General features: G+C 42.5%; 1 protein-coding gene across 1 annotated transcript in view; it reads right to left on the bottom strand.

The window, feature by feature from the left end:
- Positions 1-5,260: 5,260 nt before the first annotated feature.
- SLC6A13 (solute carrier family 6 member 13) overlaps positions 5,261-18,889 on the bottom strand; it is a 155,505-nt gene continuing 141,876 nt past the window's right edge. The window contains exon 15 of the mRNA XM_030214649.1: positions 5,261-5,842. Within this exon, the coding sequence (XP_030070509.1) occupies positions 5,705-5,842 (138 nt within the window). The 3' untranslated portion in view covers positions 5,261-5,704. The remainder of the gene's footprint in view (positions 5,843-18,889) is intronic.

Genomic DNA, 18,889 nt, shown 5'->3' with positions numbered 1-18,889 from the left:
CACCAACTTATACCTGCCACCTAAAGTAACCCTGTATGATTTTTATTTCCTCTAGATAGTCAAGTTTGATTATCTTGGCATTCCGCCAATGCTACCACCGGCCCAAGGGAGGACTGATCTGAGACCCTCACTAAACCATCAAATCAGTGGGTTTTATCTCTCAAAAGCTAGCCAAAAAGGCCATTTTAGAAGAGTTAGGTGGTATTTACACATGTATGAAGCAACTTTACATATATAAATAGGAATACATGCATAAGTAATCATTTTAGAAAAGCCACTACATAAACACGTGAATCCACAGCATGCACAGACTTTTAAAACATATGTGTACTTCCAATTTTAGAAGACAAATAGCCATGTAAAGGACATAGTTATCAATATAGGCTACTATTAAGATTCATTATGTTACCACTAACTTGTGCTATTTTATGCAGTGAAACCTAGATACTAATAACAGGGGTTAACAGTAAAATCACACATCTTAACTGTAGCCCACGTTGATAACTTCCCCCCAAGGTGTCACTGCTTACAGATGTAATACCTCAAGTGAAGCCCCTCTTTTCTTTTTGACATGTTTGTAAAATGGCTGTTCCCCCTGGACATGTTGCACAATACATGCATACATGTTCTCATACATATTTTGCAAAAGACTCCACGTTCAGTGAGCTTTTTGTGAAATATTTGGGAACTTGAATATTCCTTTTCTTGCCTAGACATTCAATGTAAAATGGGTCTTAAAATGTATTGTTATTCCACTAACAACGTTATCACCCTTAATTCTTTTTATGTTTTATTTTGGCTTTCTTTTTTTGTTTTGTTTTAGGTTTGGTTTTTTTGCTTTTGTTTTTTGTTTTGCTAAATAACCTTTATTTCTCTAACTCAAGCAAAACATGCCAGTTCAAAGTGAGAAACAACTTGAGACTCAGTGACCAGAATTTGTAAAACCTAATTACCAATAATTTAAATTTATTTTTAAAAAAAGTGACCTCTCATTAAGTAACTTGACAAAGTATAAGGGTATTGTGAAGGACTGTTGTATCAACATATTTTCAATACATTTTTTATGCAGAGCTGCAAGCTTATTTTTCCCTCAAGTACTAGGAGTAAAAATAAAGGGTCCTTTTACTAACGTGCGCTGAAAAATGGCTTGCAGTAGTGTAGGCGCGGGTTTTGGGCACGTGCCAATCCATTTTTCAGTGCACCTGTAAAAAAAGGCCTTTTAAAAGTTTTGCCGAAAATGGACATGCGGCAAAATAAAAATTGCCGCACATCCATTTTGGGACTGCAACCTTACCGCTAGCCATTGTTCTAGCGGTAAAGTCTCACGGTAACCGGGCATTAATGACCTACGCACATCAAATGCCACTTGGCGAGCATCTGATACATGCATCCGAAAATAAAAATTAATTTTCAGATGTGCGCCAAAAATGAACTTACCGCAAGAGCCACACAGTAGCCGGGTGGTAACTCCATTTTGGCACACACTGGGTGCGCTTAGACCAGGGGCGTAGCCAGCCTTCCGTGGGGGAGGGGTCCAGAGCCCGGGGGGAGGGGGCACATTTTAGCCCTCCCCCCGGCGCCGCCCCCCCCCCCGCCGACATTGCCGCCCCCCCTCCCGCCGCGAACCCGCTGCCGCTGCAGCCTACCTTTACTTTTGCTGGCGGGGGATCCCACTCCCCGCCAGCCGACGTCTTCTTCTCAGTCACTTCCTGCTCTTCAATTTGTTTGCTGACGTCCTGCACAACGTGCAGGACGTCAGCAAACAAACTGAAGAGCAGGAAGGACTGAGAAGACGTCGGCTGGCGGGGAGTGGGATCCCCTGCCAGCAAAAGTAAAGGTAGGCGGCGGCGGGGGCGGGTTCACCGGGAGGGGAGTCCGGGGGTGAATCTGTGGGGGCCCCGGCCCCCTCAGGCCCCACGTAGCTACACCACTGGCTTAGACACTTATGTAGCTTAGTAAAAGGGCCCCCTAAAGCTGTAGATCAGGGGTTCTCAATCCTGTCCTTGGGACACACCAAACCAGTTAGGCTTTTAGTATATCTACTATGAATATGCATGAGATAGATCTGTATGCACTGCCTCTATTCTATGCAGATCTATCTCGTGAACATTCATTGTAGGTGTCCTGAAAACCCAACTAGCTAGGTGTGTACGAGGACTGGGTTGAGAACTATTGCTGTAGACAGATGCCATTAGAAAATATCCTTATACTTCACATTTGAATTGAATCCCTCTGCTCTGTGGCACTGTGTACATATGATGGACTCAAAGGGAACTAATGAAGGGACCTTTTCTTTACCACTTGCTATACCACACTTCAGACCAAAGAGCTTATCAAGGAAGTCTGCAACTAAAAAAACAGCCAACTATCTCCATCAAGAATAGCAGGAAACAAGAAATTAGGGGCAGAAAAAAATGAATGAGAAATTTAGCAGGTGGTGTCTTGACAGCCTTTTCAAATTTTGAGAAAGATAATCGCCAGACAAATAGAGAGAGAGAGGGAACTCCATACAAAGGGGCCTAAGTAAGAGCAAGCGAAAGTGCAAGAAAGATCCAGGCAAAGGAAAAAAGGGGGTGGCAGGGAGGCAGGGAAAGCAAAGCAGCTTGAGAAGAACAAAGATAATGAGTTGAAGTGTGAGGTGTCAGCAAACAGGAAAGGCAGCGAGGTTTGCCAGAATAAGAACTTTGAATCTGACACAGCCAGACACCAGAAACCAATGCTATGAAACATGGTCAAAGTAGCAAGGGGCTGGTGGAAGGATGGGTGAAAGGAACTGGTTTGAGGAGGGGGTTAAAATTTATAACTTGAAGGAAGATCTGGGATTTTTTTTTTTTAAATGTTGCTTGTACTTCCTTTTACTCTTCGCTTTGTGAAAGTTTTTATGTAATTCTAGTTTGGAAGTTCATTTTTTCAGTGACTGCTTCAGTAAAAGATATTTAAATGTAACATCAGGACAGGCTTTATGGAGCAGCTGGTGCAGGAGCCGACGACAGAAGGAAAAATTCTAGACTTGGTCCTTAGTGAAGCGCATGATCTGGTGAGGGACGTTATGGTACTGGGGCCACTTGATAACAGTGATCATAATATGATCAGTTTTGATATCAACCTTGAAGTATCTATACACAGGAAGTCAAATACGTTAGCGTTTAACTTTAAAAAAGGAGACTATGATAAAATGAGAAGAACGGTTAAAAAAAAACTTAGGGGGACAACTGAGAGGATAAAAACTGTACAACAGGCATGGACGCTGTTCAAAAATACCATCCTGGACGCCCAGGCTAAACATATTCCACTAATTAGAAAAGAAAGACGGAAGTCCAAAAGACAGCCGGCGTGGTTGAAAAGTGAGGTGAAGGAAGCTATTAGGGCTAAAAGAAACGCCTTCAGAAAATGGAAGAAGGAACCGTCTGAAAATAACAAGAAGCAGCATAAGGGGTGTCAAAGCAAATGCAAGACACAGATAAAAAAGGCCAAGAGGGATTACGAAAAAAAGATAGCATTAGAGGCAAAAAAACATAGCAAACATTTTTTTCGGTATATTAAAAGCAGGAAGCCGGCAAAAGAATCGGTTGAGCCGCTGGATGACCGAGGGGTAAAAGGGGCGATCAAGGAAGATAAAGACGTAGCGGAGAGATTGAATGAATTCTTTGCTTCTGTCTTCACTGAGGAAGATTTGGGTGGGATACCGGTGTAGAAAATGGTATTTCAAGCAGACGAGTCAGAGAAACTTACTGACTTCACGGTAAACCTGGAGGACATAATGGGGCAGTTCAGCAAACTGAAGAGTAGCAAATCTCCTGGACCAGATGGTATTCATCCTAGAGTACTGATAGAACTGAAAAATGAGCTTTCGGAGCTACTGTTAGTGATATGTAATTTATCCTTAAAATCGAGCGTGGTACCGGAAGATTGGAGGGTGGTAATTTAACGCCGATTTTTTTAAAAGGTTACAGGGGAGATCCGGGAAATTATAGACCGGTGAGTTTGACGTCGGTCCCGGGGAAAATGGTAGAGACTATTATCAAAAACAATTACAGAGCACATCCAAGGACATGGATTACTGAGACCAAGTCAGCACAGCTTTTGTGTGGGGAAATCTTGCCTGACCAATTTACTTCAATTCTTTGAAGGAGTAAACAAACATGTGGACAAAGGGGAGCCAGTTGATATTGTGTATCTGGATTTTCAAAAGGCGTTTGACAAGGTACCTCATGAAAGGCTACAGAGGAAATTAGAGGGTCATGGGATAGGAGGAAATGTCCTATTGTGGATTAAAAACTGGTTGAAGGATAGGAAACAGAGAGTGGGGTTAAATGGGCAGTATTCTCAATGGAGAAGGGTAGTTAGTGGGGTTCCTCAGGGGTCTGTGCTAGGACCGCTGCTTTTTAACATATTTATAAATGATTTAGAGATGGGAGTAACTAGCGAGGTAATTAAATTTGCTGATGACACAAAGTTATTCAAAGTCGTTAACTCGCAACAGGATTGTGAAAAATTACAGAAGGACCTTACGAGACTGGGCGACTAAATGGCAGATGACGTTTAATGTGAGCAAGTGCAAGGTGATGCATGTGGGAAAAAAGAACCCGAATTATAGCTACATCATGCAAGGTTCCACGTTAGGAGTTACGGACCAAGAAAGGGATCTGGGTGTCGTCGTCGATAATACACTGAAACCTTCTGCTCAGTGTGCTGCTGTGGCTAGGAAATACATCAGAAATACAAATATATCTGTAAGGGTACAAATTAAGGGGCCCTTTTACTAAGCTGTGTAGGCGCCTACGCACACCCAACGTGTGTCAATTTGGAATTACCGCCCGGGAACTGCGTGACCCAAGCAGTAATTTCATTTTTTATGCGCGTCCACTATGTGTGCCAGAAAATAATTTTTATTTTCTGGCGCACAGTGCTACCAAGCAGTTAAAAGTCCATCTACACGCATAGACCATTACCACCTGGTTAATGCGTGAGACCTTACCGCTAAAGTGGCTCAAACCCTAAATGGACGCGCGCCAATTTTCATTTTGCCACATGTCCATTTTCGGTCAAAATTTTTAAAAGACATTTTTACAGGTGCGCTTACACCAGCACAGGCCATTTTCAGCACACCTTAGTAAAAGTACCCCTAAGACCCCTGTTTACAAAACCGCACCAGCAGCTGGCGGTGCAGTACTGCCAACATAGCCTATTCACTTTGAATGGGCTATATCGGCAATGCCGCAAGGCTTTGTAAACAGGGGGGTAAGAGAATAACTAAAAAAAGAACACTGTACAGACAGCAGTGCACCTAAGAAAGATTCAAAGGATTAAATCTTTAAGAGGCTTCAGAGAGTTCTATTTGTAATTTTTTTTTTTAATAGTCTCTGTAACACTTAAACAGTTTCCCCTCTAAGACTCATTCTTAGCTCCATTGGATGCCGGGGCTTCCAAATTAGATCAAGCTCAAAATGTAATCATCCCAGTTTGCCTCTGTTCCACAGAAATGAAGTTTGCAATTGGTCTCTAGAGAGGAAGGGAGCAAAGGAGCTCATATCCTCCAGGACTTCCCCTGAAATTTTCTTCATGGAAATCCTTGCTGAATTCCTTAGACTCTTAAAAATCTGGGAGTGGTAAAGCCCTCAAATCCGAAGAAATAGCAATATGGAAATCAATCTGTAAAAAACAATGGTACAAAAAAGTCTGTCTTTGTCATGCCGCCATCCACCTAACAGTTTGACTCATGTTCCGTCACCACCAGACGAGCTGGCAGGGTAGGTAAGAGACACTGATCTGGCCCACTTCTCTTCTGCTCCTGTGTCCTCTGTGGCAAATCCGCTTCGGGGCAAATTAGCAGGCGAAGTCTCTGAAAGAAGGGGAAAACCTTTATATTTCAAATAAGTCTCAAATGACAAGTATATAAAAGAGATATCCTTTAATTCACCATATTCAGTTGTGCACGCTAGAAGGATGGTCTGAAGCAGTGGTTTCCATCCTCTTCTTGCTTCCCACCATATTTCAGAGTACTTAGGACATTCACAGAAGGAAGTTAACAACGTGGGCTACCGTTAAGTCATGTTATTTTACTATAAGTCGGGCTATTTTAGTACAGGGTCTCACTGCATAAAATAACCCAACTTCTGGTAAAATAACCCAAACTAACAGTAGCCCACTTTGATAGCTTTGCAATCCAATTTGTTAGTGATCTTTTCCTATTTTGTATCAGAAGTTTCGTCAGACACCTCAGATTTTCTGATAGTGCCAGTTCTAAAATTAGAAAATAGTGCCTGCAGGTCTTGTCAAATAAGTATTGATTTTTAAATTAGTTTCCTTCAAAGTTTATTCTGAATACTGAGCGGTATGTTTTGCCTTCTACAAGCTCTCTCCATTTACAGAAGGTTATAAAGGACCATTGTCTGGCTTTAGGGCCCTTTTACTAACATATGGTAAGCAGTTACTGCATGAATTAAAGTGCAATAATTTACTGCATGGCTGTGGTAATAGTTTCTGCACTGGCATGACAGCTAGGATGCACTAATTCATGACCTAACCTTGGGATTCTATACATCACGTCTTAATTGTTTAACTAGCTAATCAGCGCTTTTAATTGTATGTTAACAAGCAATTAGTAACATTAAGATTAATGCTCACAACTCGGTAAGCGTATTCTGTAAAGTGGTGTGCTAAATTCTAAGTAACATAGTTGAAAAGGGGGCGGGGCCAAGGACAGGACATCGGCATTTCTATTCATGTTGTTATAGAATACACCCACTCTCCCCCAGATTCTGTATAGCACACCTAGAGATCGGCATCGATATTGGCATGGATGCTATAACAATGCGCATAATTTAACAAGCTTAAGCTAATGAGCGCTAACAGCACTTAACAAGCAATAATGAGCACTAATTGGCACTGTTTAGAATTTAAGCACACAACTCACTAAGTGTATTCTATAATGATGTGTGCCGATGTCTAATGCACACAGGCAATAGGGGTGTGGTTATGGGCAGCGAAATGGGCATTTCATGGGCGTTCTCAAATTTATGCACCTAGTTATAGAATATGGTCCAGTGTGCCTATATCTACATGCTGGGATTTACGCCACATTTTTGTTGGTGTAAATGGATGCATGTAGATTTAAGCGCTAAAATATCAACTAAGTGTATTCTATAATCGGCACCTAAATCTAGGTGCCGATTATAGAATACGCTTAGTTGGCAGTGATTTCAGCACTGATTTTTTAGGCACAATATATAGGATCCCCTGACTCCCCCAGTGGTCACTAACCACCTCCCACCCCGAAAAAACTACTTTAAAAACTTTTTTTGCCAGCCTGAAACGTCTTACTCAGGTCCATCGCAGCAGTATGCAGGTCCCTGGGGGGGGGAGAAGGTATGTGTGTGTCAGTGGAGGCATAGCGAAGGCATGGGCGTCCTACTTTCAAACATTTTGGACGTCCTGAACTGCCCCCCCCCCCCCCACACGGGCATCCAAATTTCAACAGACTGGAGTGGAGTGGAGGAGTGGCCTAGTGGTTAGAGCACTGGTCTTGCAATCCAGAGGTGGCCGGTTCAAATCCTACTGCTGCTACTTGTGATCCAAAATCCAAATAAAGGGGGTGTTGGAGGCATAGCAAAGGCATGGACATCCTTCTCAAAGAAACATCCACATTTTGGACATCCTCAACTGCCGTCGCAGGGACAGAGGCATAGCAAATGATGTCCTTCACCCATACTCTAAAAAAAAAAAAAAGACGTCCCTGACGAGCACCTGGACTTGTACTTTTCTAAGGTTGTAGATGGCAATTTATTTAAGGTTGTAGACGGCTATTATACATGCAGCTTGTCTGCATGTATGAAGCCATCTTTGGTATGCACAGAGCAGCCACGCATAATGCTTGGCTGCTCTGCATTGGCTTCCCCGCCTTAGGAAGGAAATCATGTGCAAATGAGCTAACAGTGAGCAGCTCATTTGCATGCGATTTCTTTCCGAACCGCTAAGGGATCAGTAAGGGAAGGGCTTTTTCCGTTCAGTTAGTGCGTCAGTTAGTCCACTGCAGTGCCCCCTAGGGTGCCCGGTTGGTGTCCTGGCATGTCAAGGGGACCAGTGCACTACGAATGCTGGATCCTCTCACGACCAAATGAGTTGGATTTGGTCATTTTTGAGATGGGCATCCTCAGTTTCCATTATCGCCGAAAACCGGGGACAACCATCTCTAAGGTTGACCTAAATGTTGAGATTTGGGTGTCCCCGACTGTATTATCGAAACGAAAGATGGCCGCCCATTTTGTTTCGATAATACGGGTTTCCCCGCTCCTTCACGGGGATGTCCTGCGAGGACGCCCTCAGGAAAACTTGGGCACCTTGTTCCATTATGCCCCTCCACATGTGGTAATTGTGTGTATTGCAGTCATGCTTGGGTCACTCATGAGGTAAAATATCCAGTAACAGGATTAATGTTTCAGTGAGAGAATGTACAGATTGCAGCACTTCTTAGGTTGTGTATGGCATACAATGTCCATGTGGAAAACGGTACATTTGTCATACTAAGTGCAGGATTAAACATAGAATTGCTGAGCATTTGAGCAATCTGCGAACTCATAAGGCTGAGGCTCCCCTGGTTAGTCATTGGGATTTATGCTACCATACAGAACAGGATCTAATTTTTTGTAATTTTGTTGAAAATACATCTGAATAGAGAAGGTAATAGTGCAGCAATATTGCTAAAAAAGGAACAATTTATTTTTAATTGGCGAACTATGATCCCTAGGGGCTTGAAGAAAGAAATTGAATGACTGACGCTGATGTAAATTCTCCCAGTTTAAAGCGGGTTGTGTGGCATGCTAGTTAGAGTGCATGTACTGCCGTCTTCCTGGGGCGCTGGTGCAGGATTGGGTCACACTGCAGGTAGTCATTGAGTACTGATTATTGTTTAGGAGAAATGAAATTGGGGGTAGATATGGGTGATTGTGGGAGGTTGGCAGATTGTTTTTGATTTTGTTTTGTTTTTTGCTTTTGATGTTTTTTGTTTTGTTCTCCTGATAACGCCATCCTAAGGCAAAACATGGTCACCATGTAGGGAACAAAGAATAATGAGAAGATTTGACAACACATCAGGACAATTTGAGAGGAGAATTTTGTGAACATTTTGAAAGAGATATTTATATACACAGTGGAATTGAGAGGATGCGGAATATTGTGAAGTTTGGATACTTAGTTTGAATCATGTAGGAGTCACCTCTAAATAGGAACCATCGCACAAGAAGATGTACTGTGAGAACTTCATCCCTGCAGATAAGTGAACTTTTTTCTTGTTAGACATTGAGATAATTGCAATTTATTTGAGAGTTATTAGGGAGGAAGGGAAGACTGTGTGCAATGATGGTGGAAGGGTGAATTATTTGGGAGTTGCTCCTACATTGATTATAATGCACTTGGTCTGCGCACTACAAAAAACTTTTTTAATAAGATATAGAACTATATAAAAAAGAATTTTGTTTATATTTTGCTTAAGTTAAAATTTAATGCCAAGAAGTGCAGAGTGATGCACCCTGGGGTTTAGAAAGCCAAAGGAGATGTACCAGATAGGAAGAGAGAGATTGATAGGCACAGCTCAGGAGAGAGACCTTGGGGTTATGGTGTCTGAGGATCTCAAGGTGGTGGCCATGGCTAGAAGGATGCTAGGCTGCATAACCAGAAAAAGAAAGGAGGTATTGATGCCCCTGTACAAGTCGTTGGTGAAGGCCCACTGTGTTCAGTTTTGGAGGCTGTATGTTGCTAAGGACGTAAAAAGACTTGAAGTGATTCAGAGAAAAAGTGACCAAAATGGTATGGGGTTTACATCGCAAGACGTATGAGAAGACTTGAGGATCTGAACATGTATACCCTGGAGGGAAGGAGAGTCAGGGGTGATATAATACAGATGTTCAAATATTTGAAAAGTATTAATTTACAAACAAACCTGTTTCAGAGAAGGGAAGGTGGTAGAACTAGAGGACATGAATTGAGGTTGCGGGGGGAGGGGGATGTCTCAGGAATAATGTAAGGAAGTACTTTTTCATGGAGAGGATGGCAGATACCTGGAATGCCCTCCCATGGAAGGTGATGGAGATGAAAATGGTAACAGAACTCAAAAATGTATGGGATAAGTACAAAGGAATCCTGTATAGAAGGCGTGGAATCAAAAAAGCTTAGCTGTGATTACATGGCAAACACAAGTAATTGGGAAGCAAAGCCAGTGCTTTGCAGACTTCTATGGTCTGTGCCCTGATTGTGGCCGGACAGATTGAGCATCCATAACTGGAGAACAAGGTCAGAGCAGGGCAGACTTCTATGTTCTCTGGCCTGAAAATGTCAAGGACAAATCAAGATCAAGTATACATATCATACCTTATAAGATGATTTTACCTTGTTGGGCAGACTGAATGGACCGTACAAGTCTTTATCTGACATCATTTACTATGTTTCTATATAAGTCCTTTTAATAAAGCCCATTAGTTTTGGCAAATCCACTAGCCAAGTTAAGGCAGTCATCAGCATTAACATTAAGATATGCTATTATTCAATTATGGGACATTCATGTTCGGTTCCAGCCATGAAATGGTGAAGAACATGGCTATGAAAGGATGATGCATCTGGAAACAAATTTTCAGATCAGCTTTTAAGGTTGTTTTTATGGGGATAAAGCAAACATAAATAAACACCCAACCTTTGGGGAATGAATTTTAGAGCAATAATGATGCACGAGTACCCTGTTTTTTGCTGTGAGGTTACAGGAACATTGTTTAAGACCCAAGAGATTGGGTTTTTAGTATGTGACTTTTATAATTTTGTGGTGGAAAAAATATTATCTGCACATAGGTTAAGGGAATTCTGTGTAAAGGTACCTGCAGTTATGCGCATCTGGCTTATGTAACTGCACAACAGGTGCCACTTACACGTACTTCTTACTCTTTACTATTAGTACCTCAGGTAATAGCAGTAGTTAAAGCATTTTTTTAAATTACATCAACTAAGGAATGTTTGTGCATTGTTTACTGAAATATTTGTTTTCCTATTTTGGTTCAATATATAATTTTACCCTATTTAGATTACTATAATGGCTATAATGGCACTACCAACGACAATAAAAACAATGCATGACCCAACAATCTTCCAAAAACTGCTGAAAACCAACCTATTCAAGAAGGCATACCCCACAATGTTCCATCCTAACCACAGACTGTAAATGAACTAGACAAAACTGCACCCCACACTTGACTGATAACCAAATGGCTACTAATGAAAATTACATAATACGCACTATCACTTTATTCCTTAGGACAGAAATGAACTCTCTATAGTTGACTATCCAACTTTGCTATAATTAACTCTACCGCTCAGGAACCTCTATGCAATACCATATTGTATCATATTTTATCATGTATGCACCTTACTGTAATATCATTTGTAAATCTCGACCCGGAAATGGCGTTCGCCATTACGGCATAATGTAAGCCACATTGAGCCTGCAAATAGGTGGGAAAATGTGGGATACAAATGCTATAAATAAATAAATATAGCCTTTTATCTGCTTCCTCAATTGCTAGATTACACATCTTGCAAAACACCATAACAAAGTTGATATTTGGCAAGAGGGGGTTTGATCTTGCTACACAGTGTCTGAAAAGACTGCACTGGCTTCCTATAAAAGCCCAAGTTTCTTGTAAATTGGCTTGTTGGGTTTACAAGATTTTTGAAGGCTCTTGTCCTGATTATCTATCAGGTTTATATGCTTTTCCATTATCCAGGGGATTCTCGGCCTCTTTATTTTCCATCATTCCATGGAATTAAATATAAAAGCTCTTTGCAGTCAATGTTTGTATATCAGGCTGTTCCATTTTAGTGTTCTTTGCCTATTAAACCTAGAACAATGCCAATTTATCTATCTTTTTGTGAAAGTCAGAAATCATATGTTTAATAAGGGACTTATTCTATAAAGGTTATGCTCCTAAAATTTATACTTCTAAATTTACGCTCCTAAATTACAAGCTTAATCTATTTTGGAACATAGATTATACTCATAATTTAGGAGCATAAATTTTAGAAGCGTAATCTTTATAGAATAAGGCCCTTAGTGTAGTTTCTTTTTATTGCTTGTAACCCACTTTGAACCAGTTTACTGGGAGTTAGCGGTCTGTAAGTCCCATATCATATCGTAAAGAGCTATTTTGTAAGTTCATGTGCAGGTGGCATAGCACACAATTGTGAAGGGGGCATATACATGGGAGGAGTATGGATGTGTCAACCATCAATGTGCACAGCTTACACAATACATCGCATGACTACCTAAACTTCCGGAACTCACTAAAAACTAGCATATCCTACTGACCCAACCTAAGTGTCTGATCCCTGGAACACAACAAAACTAAAGCGCGTAATGGACATACCTCAACCCTTCCGCAATACGACTCCCATTCGTGGCTGGGACACACGAACTCTATCTTACCTAGCACCATTTTGTATTTGTTCTCACTGGTGTTAATCCGCAAACAAATCTTTTCCGGAGATGGGAAGGCGGTAGAACGAGAGGACATGAAATGAGATTGAAGGAGGCAGACTCAGGAAAGATGTCAGAAAGTATTTCTTCACAGAGAGGGTGGTGGACGCTTGGAATGCCCTCCCGCGGGAGGTGGTGGAGATGAAAACGGTAACGGAGTTCAAACATGCGTGGGATATGCATAGAGGAATCCTGTGCAGAAGGAATGGATCCTCAGAAGCTTAGCTGAAATTGGGTGGCGGAGCAGGTGGGGGAAAGAGGGGGTGGTGGTTGGGAGGCGAGGATAGGGGAGGGCAGACTTATACGGTCTGTACCAGAGCCGGTGATGGGAGGCGGGACTGGTGGTTTGGAGGCGGGAAATACTGCTGGGCAGACTTATATGGTCTGTGCCCTGAAAAGGACAGGTACAAATTCAAGGTAAGGTATACACATATGAGTTTGTCATGGGCAGACTGGATGGACCATGCAGGTCTTTATCTGCCGTCATCTACTATGTTACTATGTCTGCAAATGCCTCTCCAGTACCATGTAAGCCACATTGAGCCTACAAATATGCTGGAAAATGTGGGATACAAATGTAACAAATAAATAAATACTGTAAGTGGCGCATGTTGATTGGTGTATTTAGGCGTACCCACTTACAATTGACAAGCGTGCATTCTTTTTAGCAAATCAATGGGGGTTTGTGCTAGTATTATATAATGGAATCAAGGTGCCCTGTTGCCACTAGAGAATTAGCACTCAAAGCACTGGCATAAGGGGGCCAAAAATAAGATACCAATTTAAAGAATTATTTGGTTGTTTTTAGTTTTGTGCATACTATGACAGTGATGAACCTCACTCCAGCTCTCAAATTTACTGCTAATGCTCTCTTATAGTACTTTCGTTGTCCAAGAGACCTTCCTTCTGGATGTCATAAGATGTAATATGTGTAAGCATTTCATCCAGGCCTGCTTGAAAATTCTTTTTAATCAGGCTTGCGGCTGCCAATGTGATAGGAAATATTTCTATATCTTTTCTTAGTCTCTGAATGCATTGTTTGGTATTTAAGGATCTTCTTTCTCTCCTCCTGATTCACAGAATAATCATTTAGAACTGACACATCTATAACCAATGCCATTCCGGTGTTGCTCAAGTACCCTCTCAAGCCAAAATTTCTTTATTCAATCAGCGGCATAGCAACCATTGAGTGAGCCCAGAAAAATGCTCAGAGTCACCCAATGGTAGGGGCTGCCTGAGGTTGCATCTCTGCAACCCCCACCCTGCACTCATGTGTGACATCACATCAGCTTTCCTCCACCACCAGTCCTCCATATGCAGAAGAGAACTGAAACCTGCATCTCTGGCCAACAGGGCCTTTCCTGTGTGCATCCCGCACACTGGAAGTTATTATTCTTATTATTACATTTGTATCCCACATTTTCCCACCTATTTGCAGGCTCAATGTGGCTTATATAATACCGTGAAGGCGTTCGCCAAGTCCGGTAGGGAGACAGATACAAGGTGATGTTGTAGTAGAATAAGGTACGTGTGTTTCAGGTACTATGGGGGTTGAAGAGAGGAAAGTTGTATAGTGTCCAATACGATCTTTGGTTTTGCTGTGTTGCAAAGTTTAGGCATTTATGTTGGGTCAGTAGTTGGTTTTTAGTGATTTCCTGAAATTTAAATGGTCGTACATTGTTTTTACGGCTTTTGGCAGTGCGTTCCACAGTTCTGTACTTAAATAGGAGAAGCTGGATGCATAGGTTGCTTTGAATTTGAGTCCTTTGCAGTTTGGGTAGTGGAGGTTTAGGTATCAGAGAGATGGGACTTGCACAGGAAAAGCCTGGTGGTTAGAGTCGCGCCGTGCTCGTTCAGGCAGCCGGACAACCCCAAGCTTCACCTGGGAAGCGACCACCGTTCCCCGGGAGTTGAGCCCCCAGGTGCAGACGGCCACCAGGACTTCGGGAACCAGACGAGGTTTGGCCGCCCAGACCAGGCTAGTGGCAAGGCGGGCGTAACTCAGATGGTGAGCCGGTACAGTCCAGAGATCAAGGCATGCAGCAATGCAACCGGTATCAGGTTCAGTCCAAGGGTCAGGGCAGGCAGTAATCCACGGGTATCAGGTTCAGTCCAAGGGTCAGGGCAGGCAGCAATCCACAAGTATCGGGTTCTGTCCAAGGGTCAGGTAACAGTAGACAGGTAAAGCAATGGAGCGCACGAGATAAGTACCAAACCTCTAGAAACATAGAAGCCGAAGCAAGGTGTGTGGGGAACTGTGCCCCTTAAGTAGTCCCCGCATTAAGTGTAACCACGGGCAGCTGAAGAGAACGCTCCAGATTGGTGCCTGCAAAGGAAAAGGCGGAACCTCGGGAAAGGCGCCCAATCCCGAGCAACCAGGCAATGCGAGCAACCCGCACCGGAAACCGGCGTTGCTTCCGGAATGCCGCCATACCGTGTGGCCAGCCTGGCTGGCCAACACAACATGGCCGTCCAATTTCTCAGCTGAGCATCGTCCACGGCCGGAGCGGCATGGCCGGCTAACGGAACCGGACTTCACAAGCCCGCTGCTGACAGCCCGCATGGCCGGCTATCGCCGCCAGGATGAGGCTCAGCGGCGAACCGACTGTGCGGACCGCAACTCAGGTGAGGGACGTAACACATAACATCAAATAAATAGAAACTTGAAATTGTCCATTTTGGGGTAAAGTCTGCAGGAACTTTTCAACCATAGCTTTTGTACTAGTCTTCAAAGAATGTATACACACACATTCTGAAACTTACCTTCAGACATTTGCACCTGCTTTCCACACAGGTAGATTTTCATTAGAAAATAAGGGTCAATTTTATCAAGCAGCGCTAGTGGTTCCCATGTGGCAATGCCGACAAAGCCTATTCAAAGTGAATGGCCTTTGTCAACATTACCATACCGAGGACCACTAGCGTGGTTTGATAAAAGAGGCCCTAAGGCATGCAGACTTGAAAATACAAATCTTTTCAATCACATCAAAAATAACTCTGCACCTAGAATTCTTCCCATTAATAAGGACAAATGTTTTCATGCACTGTGGAACAATGCCTGGACTTGTAACCATTTTGTGAAATGGGAATGTTTGTGTGTAAATCACTTTTTGCTCTTAAGTATTATCCTTTGAAAAGCAAATGTAGCTTAAAAATGAGAGAGCAGGCTATCAATAAACTAATTGTTTAATCTAATTGCCTCCTCTTGCATGTTTTGACCCCCTATCCAGGAGACATGCAGGGGACATGACTCTTTATTGGCCTTACAACTAGAGGAAAAGCTCTTTCAAAGTCCAGTTTCAAGTTCAGCTTTATTTGATATACTGCTAATACAAGCAAAGTCATCGAAACAATTTATAAAGTCAAAATAAACAGTTTCAGGGGAGCACAAATAAGAATCAATCTAAGAACAGAGCAAAAGAAAAAAAAAGAGGTTCTGCCTTTTCCTTTGCAGGCACCAATCTGGAGCGTTCTCTTCAGCTGCCCGTGGTTACACTTAATGGGGGACAACAACAATATTACAATCTCTTAAGAGGAATAGGGGAGATAGGGGATAGATAAAACAAGAGGAAAAAGCACAGAAAAGAAGGCAGCATTCCAAAGAATGGGCTCAGAGAGGCCAAAAAGCAAAAAAAAAAAAAATGTAAAAGACCAAATGCCATAATCCTTAGAAGGAGGGTCGGAAAAGCCTGAGGAGAAAAATGCACTTTAAGACAACCTTTAAATATTTTTAAGGGAAGGTTCAGTCTTGATTGAGGGGTCCTTTTACTAAGGTATGGCAAAAAATGGCCTGTGCTGATGTAGACGTGTGTATTGGACGCGTGCAGGTCCATTATTCAGTGCGCCTGCAAAAAGGCCTCTTTTTTGGGCTAAAAATGGACATGTGGCAAAATAAAAATTGGTGCGTGTCTATTTTGGGTCTGAGACCTTACCACCAACCCATTGACCTAGCAGTAAAGTTTCATGTACATAAGTACATAAGTACATAAGTAGTGCCATACTGGGAAAGACCAAAGGTCCATCTAGCCCAGCATCCTGTCTCCGACAGTGGCCAATCCAGGTCAAGGGCACCTGGCACGCTCCCCAAACGTAAAAACATTCCAGACAAGTTATACCTAAAAATGCGGAATTTTTCCAAGTCCATTTAATAGCGGTCTATGGACTTGTCCTTTAGGAATCTATCTAACCCCTTTTTAAACTCCGTCAAGCTAACCGCCCGTACCACGTTCTCCGGCAACGAATTCCAGAGTCTAATTACACGTTGGGTGAAGAAAAATTTTCTCCGATTCGTTTTAAATTTACCACACTGTAGCTTCAACTCATGCCCTCTAGTCCTAGTATTTTTGGATAGCGTGAACAGTCGCTTCACATCCACCCGATCCATTCCACTCATTATTTTATACACTTCTATCATATCTCCCCTCAGCCGTCTCTTCTCCAAGCTGAAAAGCCCTAGCCTTCTCTGCCTCTCTTCATAGGAAAGTCGTCCCATCCCCACTATCATTTTCGTCGCCCTTCGCTGTACCTTTTCCAATTCTACTATATCTTTTTTGAGATACGGAGACCAGTACTGAACACAATACTCCAGGTGCGGTCGCACCATGGAGCGATACAACGGCATTATAACATCCGCACACCTGGACTCCATACCCTTCCTAATAACACCCAACATTCTATTCGCTTTCCTAGCCGCAGCAGCACACTGAGCAGAAGGTTTCAGCGTATCATCGACGACGACACCCAGATCCCTTTCTTGATCCGTAACTCCTAACGCGGAACCTTGCAAGACGTAGCTATAATTCGGGTTCCTCTTACCCACATGCATCACTTTGCACTTGTCAACATTGAACTTCGTCTGCCACTTGCACGCCCATTCTCCCAGTCTCGCAAGGTCCTCCTGTAATCGTTCACATTCCTCCTGCGACTTGACGACCCTGAATAATTTTGTGTCATCGGCGAATTTAATTACCTCACTAGTTATTCCCATCTCTAGGTCATTTATAAATACATTAAAAAGCAACGGACCCAGCACAGACCCCTGCGGGACCCCACTAACTACCCTCCTCCACTGAGAATACTGGCCACGCAATCCTACTCTCTGCTTCCTATCTTTCAACCAGTTCTTAATCCATAATAATACCCTACCTCCGATTCCATGACTCTGCAATTTCTTCAGGAGTCTTTCGTGCGGCACTTTGTCAAACGCCTTCTGAAAATCCAGATATACAATATCAACCGGCTCCCCATTGTCCACATGTGTTAACCGGGTGGTAATGGTCTATGCACGTACAATGCCAATTACCGCCCGGTTAGCGCCATGCTTAGTGGACGCTCGTAAAAAATGAAATTACCGCCCGGGCCATGCGGTAGTTCAAAATTGATGCATGTAGGAAGCACGTACATGCCTACGTGGCTTAGTAAAAGGGCCCCTGAGAGAGGGAGAGAGTTCCAAGTAGTGGGTACGACAACACTAAAACAAGTATTACATAAGGAGTTGAGTCATCCCTGACGAAAGGAGAGGACTGTTAGTAAATTCAGTTGGGAAGAACAGAGGGCTCGCTGGAGACAGTAAGAAATAAGGAGGCTTGACAGAAATGTCAAGAGGCTGGAGTGCAGGATCTGATATGCAATGGTCGAGTATTTAAAGGAAATCCGATAGGAAATAGGGAGCCAGAGCTCTGAAATAAACAGAAGTGTCATACGGCCATATCTTTTTTTCCCAAATAACAGTTTGATGGCAGTGTTTTGGACAATCTGAAGCCACTGGATTTGAGAAACTGGTAGGCCATGATATAGGGAATTACAATAATCCAATTTTGTAATGATCAAGGACAAAAGGAGGGAGGAAATGCCAACCATGGAGTGGATGAGTCAGATCTGCTGCAGCATATAAAAACAACATTGTACAACAGATGATATCTGATTTGAAAAGACAGGGAATTATCCATGTGGACTCAAAGTTCACTCTCAAAGCTGTATGATGGCTAGTCAAAGATCCAGCAGCAGTGAAAAATCCTTTCCTGCCCTAGAGCATGAGTATGTCTCAAAGTGACTATTATTTTCTAATGAGTCAAAAACAAACAATTAGCTGTAATTAGTTAAGCTTATTTTCAGGAGTAACTGAACTGCACCTACTTTTAAACACTAAGAATGACTATCCGAGCATCAGAATGTTATTAATTTAGAAAGTTATTACATATTGTACCAAGGTACAATATGTAATAGCTTTCTAAATTAACTTTAAAGTTAATTAGCTCACAAATATTACAAAATTATCCCCATCTTCTTTAAAAATACTAATTAAAAAACCTGATTGGCTAGTGCCTGAGTTTTGTCATTACATAACGTATTGTCATTACAGAACGACCCACACAT

The sequence above is a fragment of the Microcaecilia unicolor genome, chromosome 9 (assembly GCF_901765095.1).
Source record: "Microcaecilia unicolor chromosome 9, aMicUni1.1, whole genome shotgun sequence".
Classification (NCBI taxonomy): Eukaryota; Metazoa; Chordata; class Amphibia; order Gymnophiona; family Siphonopidae; genus Microcaecilia; species Microcaecilia unicolor.
The sequence above is the reverse complement of the archived record's forward strand: the minus strand, read 5'-3'. Positions and strand labels throughout refer to the sequence as shown.